This window comes from Apium graveolens, chromosome 5 (assembly GCF_009905375.1).
Source record: "Apium graveolens cultivar Ventura chromosome 5, ASM990537v1, whole genome shotgun sequence".
Lineage (NCBI taxonomy): Eukaryota > Viridiplantae > Streptophyta > Magnoliopsida > Apiales > Apiaceae > Apium > Apium graveolens.
The window spans coordinates 84,394,469-84,400,125 of record NC_133651.1 but is presented as its reverse complement, the minus strand read 5'-3'; the positions used below and the strand labels follow the sequence as shown (position 1 = coordinate 84,400,125).

Sequence of the window (5,657 nt, the reverse complement as noted above, 5' to 3'; positions counted from 1 at the left end):
GAGAGGAGAGCCTTGCATTTCATCACAAATGATGCTAAAAGAGCACAGGTTGGATGTGAAAATGGGTGCACATTTTATTTATGGTGCAATAGATTGGAAGGGGGTGAAGTTGTCCAAATTAAAACATGTCAGCTTGATCATCTATGCACCAAACCATACCACAATAGGCTTGTATCTGTGAAATAGTTAACAGAGATGTATGGTGAAAAATTAGAAAAAACCCACAGTGGAAGGTGAAGGAGATGCAAGAAACCATTAGGTAAGAGTTGGAAATTGATGTACCTAGAATCAAGTGTTCTAGGGTAAGACGGGCTGCTCTTGCTGGAGTTTTAGAAAGTATGAAGGGTCACTACTCAAGGGTTTGGGATTTTGGTTTTGAGTTGATAAAAAATAACCCAAAGAACACATGTAAGATAATGACTAACATGGTGACAGATGACAGTGTGAACACATTTAAGAGGATATACATTTGCTATGAAGCTTTGAAACAAGGTTGGAAGTTAGGATGCAGACCAATACTGGGTATAGATGGATGTTTTCTAAAAAATGTGTGTGGTGGTCAGCTACTCAGTGCTGTTGGTAGGGATGCTAACAACAACATGTATCCAGTTGCAATTGCTGTGGTGGAGACTGAGAGCACAGACAGCTGGAGATGGTTCCTTCAGCTCTTAAAAGATGATCTATCATTAGGGAATGGTCATGCCTTCACATTCTTCAGTGATCAACAGAAGGTAACAATCTTCCCTAGTACTTACATTATCATTACATTGACAGCTGTTAAAGCATGTTTATTTGATTATTTTTAGGGTTTGGTAGCTGCTATGAAAGAGTTATTGTCAAGGGCTAAGCACAGGTTGTGCACAAGGCATTTGTATAACAATTTCAAGAAGAGGTAAAAAAACTGTGTTTTTGCATTTATATTTTTGCATTTATATTTTGCATTATTTTGTTTATATTTATATTTTGCATTTTTATTTTGCATTTATATTTTTACATTTATGTTTTTGCATTTATATTTTTGCATTTATATTTTGCATTTATATTTTTACATTTATGTTTTTGCATTTATATTTTACATTTTTTTGTTTACATTTATATTTTGTATTTTTATTTTGCATTTATATTTTTACATTTATGTTTTTGCATTTATATTTTTGCATTTATATTTTGCATTTTTATTTTTACATTTATGTTTTTGCATTTATATTTTGCATTTTTTTTGTTTACATTTATATTTTGCATTTATATTTTGCATTTTTATTTTTACATTTATGTTTTTGCATTTATATCCAGGTTTCCTCAAGTCACTGTAAAGCATTGCTTCTGGACTGCTGCTTGTGCCACTTATCCAACTCTGTATCATAAGGCAATGAAGCTTTTACAGAGAGTTTCAAAAAATGCTTATGATGAGTTGAGCAGGTTGGAACCAAAGAGTTGGTCTAAGGCATTTTTCGACATACATTCATTTGTAGATAATGTCGAGAACAACATGTCTGAGTGTTTCAATAACTGGATAATTAATGAAAGGTAATATACTTGCAACATATTCAATTGTTTATTCAACATTTAATTGAGTTTGATGTGTTGTTGTAAGAATGCATTCAACATTTAATTGAGTTTGATGTGTTGTTGTGTAGGTACATGCCACTCTTGAATATAATACAAGAAATACACTTCAAAATCATGAGGAGAATAAGGATTAATAGGGATTCAATGGCTTACAGGGATCTTCCCATATGCCCCAGGATAAAGCATAAGCTTGATGCAGCTATTAATGCATCTAGAAAATGGCAAGCAACTTAGGATGGAGACACAAAATACATGGTTAGGCAAGGTACACGATCAGTCACTGTGAATTTAGAAGAGAAAACATATGACTGCAGGGCATGGGAGTTGACAGGAATACCATGCCCACATGCTGTGGCTGCTATACATGATAGGAGACATCAACCAACATCTTATGTGTCACAATACTACTCAAAGGAGATGTATATTAAGGCCTACAGTTTTCCTTTGGCTGCTCTTAGAGGAGAAGATTTCTGGGAAGTAACAGATAAGGCTCCTATGCTACCACCTGACATGCCAAAGAAATTAAGAGGCAGGCCTAAAAAACTCAGAAGAAGGGAGGCATGGGAAAATGCTAGTTCCAACAGGAGCAAGTCCAAAGATGCTGTACAAGGGGCTCCAGAAAATGACATCTGGTAAAAAGATGCATTGCTCTCACTGTAGGAAGGTTGGGCATAAAAAACCCAAGTGTCCTGAGTTGCAAGTGCAAACTAAAATTGAAGTTGTTCATGAGCAGGGGGAAAGTGTGATAACTAAGAAGGATGACAAAGCTGGAAAGGAGAAAAGTACCAAGTTACCTATCAGAAGGAAGAGCATGCCAGGTATTGTGATTAGAGAACCAGATAGACAAGTTGGAACTCAACAATCTGCAGTTATTGATGTAGATGTAAGTAAGAAGGGGAAGGAGAAACTGTTCCACAATAAGAGAAAAGAAAGACCTTTTTGGATGCAAAAATTGAACAAGAAAAAAATTGACAAATTTGGAGCTGAGTGTGAGCAGTCTGGTGCAAATAATGAAAAGGAGAAGACAAAATCTCTTTCTGGTAAGATAAGTTTGTATTTTGAGAATGAGAATGATGAAGTGGGATATAAGCCACATTGGATGAATGTAGAACCAATTCCCAACTTCAAAGAAAAGCTAATTGGCCTGGTTTTGGAAAACTTTTCATGCCAACACCTGGTTTGACTAAGGCCAATCATGTACCTACTGGGACTCCATCCGCAGACACTCCACCAATCCAGAAATCACAGTTAAGCACCGCTAAGGACCAAGTTGCAGATGCAGAGGAAGAGAAAATTGATGTTGAGCCTGAGAGTGAAGATGAGTATGAAGAAGAAGGTCCACCAGCAGTTAGGAGGAGCACCAGACTACACTGGAAAACCAAGTTCAAGAATACAGCAGAGACTCCAGTTAACCTAGATGATGACTAATCTAGTTTGCTTTCATTTATGCATTATCAGTTAACCTAGACTCTAGTTGGTATAATTAACACCTACACTAGGTGTTAATTGGATGAACTTGATAATCTTTTGGCTATGTATTTTGGGAAGAATCGGATGAACCTTTGGGAACTTGATAAGTAGTTATAATGTTCAACTATGATCAATGTAATGACTCTTTCTATTGTGTTTATGAAATTATCTTTCTATTATTTATGCCAACAGTTCTTTCTTATGATCACAATCACAAACACTAACATAATTGTTAAAACATTAATATACTACATATCTTCAAAAATAAACAGTGAGAACAGAATTTAGTTAAAACAAGATACATTACATCAAATTTCCTAACCCACTAACAATAACACAGATACACTACATCAACTTCGCTAAAATCACTAAAAGAACTATCACAATGAAGTAGATCTTCCGATAATAACCATTTTTCTTCTCCAAAGCTCTCTTCTTTTCTTCACTACTTGCAAGTTTCTCCTCAAGCATTGCTACCTGTTCTTCAAGAAGTGCCATTTTTTCATCTTGAAAAATTCTTCTGTTATTCAAGTGGGTGATAACATCACCGTGCCTGCCTAAAGTTTGAGGATCGTACCATCGAAAATAATTGCATCTACCCTGCAATTTTTACAAAATTATAAAGTTCCAAAAACCCAACTTAACTGCAGAAATATTTCAATAAAAAGGCTTACTTGGGGTTGACAACATGTGTAGAATCTTCTCCCGGGATTGTTGAGTGACCAAGATATATACATCTTGGCCCTTTTTCCGCAATAACAAAGTTGCTCATTCTTCGAAACTTGGGACGACCTTGCGGAGCTTGACGCCATAGGCCTTTTGAACTTAAGGTTGAATTGAAGTTTGTCCTAGAACGAATTAGATGAATAAAATGGGATTGGAAAGATTCAATAATTTTTAGTTAAGAACCCTAGTTCTCTAAGGTCTGATTTTAGTCTGTATATATAAACCCATGATATAAGAGCCGTTGCACAACCCCGTAAGCACCAGGTCATCCATTCAGTGGCTGCATATACATGTCACACAGTTGACCGTTACTAATTTCTGTTGACTCTGACGGAATGCACAATTAGAGTTAATCGGTGATTACATCGAGTCAGATTTGCAGTCAGTGACCTACTTGAAACATTTGGCCCCAATGAGTGACTTACTTGATATTTAACCCCATCAAAATCTATTCCTTCTTGTTGACAATAGCCTTAGCAACCAATCTAGCTTTATTCCTGACTACTATTTCATTTTCATCCATCTTGTTTCTGAATACCCATTTGGTGTCTATTGGATTCTTTCATTTAGGCTTGGGCAACAGCTTGCATACATTATTCCTCTCAAATTGGTTTAGCTCCTCCTGTATAGCTAAAATCCAATCAGGATCCAACAAAGCTTCTTCTACCTTCTTTGGTTCTTCCTTAGAAAGAAAGCTGTTGTATAGACATTCTTCTTGAGTTGCTCTTCTTGTTTGAACTCTAGAAGATACATCACCAATGATGAGCTCAAAGGGATGATCCTTTATCCATTTCCTTTGTTGAGGTAGATTAGCTCTAGATGAAGAGGCCTCATTGTTGTCTTGATGTGTGATTGAGTTTTGATTGTTAGAAACTCCCCTTGAGTTAATGGATCTTTCATTTGAGAAAGGGTAACTTTCTGTAAGTGATCTATTCTGACTTTCAGCTTCTTTTGATGACCCGACGGATGGTGAATTTTGAGTACCAACGGATGAAGCTGGTTGTCTCCCGACGGATAAAGCAGATTGTCTCCCGACGGATGAAGCATTATGCAACTCGACAGATGTTGAATTTTGTGCTTCATTGGTAGTGGATTTTTCTGCATTATCCTTTCATACTGTTTCTTGATCACTTTCATCATCACTGTCAACACTAACCATCTCCACATTGTCAAATTTGAGGCTCTTATGGCAATCTCCATCTTGCAGTCCTTCAATCTTTTTATCATCAAACACAACATGTATTAATTCCACAACAATGTTGGTTCTTAGATTGTAGACTCTATATGCTTTACCAACAGCATATCTAACAAAAATTCCTTCATCTGCTTTAGCATCAAACTTCCCATTCTGATCAGTTTGATTTCTCAAGATATAATATTTGCAGCCAAAGACATGAAGAAAATTTAGAGTTGGCTTCTTGTTCTTGAATAATTAATAGGGAGTCATGTATTTTGCTTGATTAATCAGAGAAATATTATGAGTGTAGCATGCAGTATTTACAGCTTCAGCCCAGAAATATGTTGGTAATTTAAATTCTTCAAGCATTGTCCTTGCAGCTTCAATAAGTGATCTGTTCTTCCTTTCTACTACTCCATTTTGTTGTGGAGTTCTTGCTGCTGAAAACTCAGGCAAAATCCCATTTTCTTCACAAAATGCTCTCATGACAGAATTCTTGAAGTCAGTTCCATTGTCACTCCTGATTCTTCTAACTTTGAAATCAGGATGATTATTGACTTGCCTTATGTGATTGATGATGATTTCACTAGCCTCATCTTTAGACTTTAGGAAATATGTCCAATAGAACTTTGAGAAATCATCTACAATTACTAGGCAAAATCTTTTCCTTGAGATGGACAACACATTGACTTGTCCAAACAAATCCATGTGGAGC

General features: G+C 36.1%; 1 protein-coding gene across 1 annotated transcript; it reads left to right on the top strand.

Moving 5' to 3' along the window:
- Positions 1–416: 416 nt before the first annotated feature.
- Positions 417–1,803, top strand: LOC141660233 (uncharacterized). Its single transcript, XM_074467200.1, has 4 exons — positions 417–731; positions 807–892; positions 1,294–1,527; positions 1,638–1,803. Exons 1-4 carry the CDS (start codon positions 417–419, stop codon positions 1,801–1,803), a joined length of 801 nt encoding a protein of 266 aa, XP_074323301.1.
- The last annotated feature ends 3,854 nt before the right edge of the window (positions 1,804–5,657 follow it).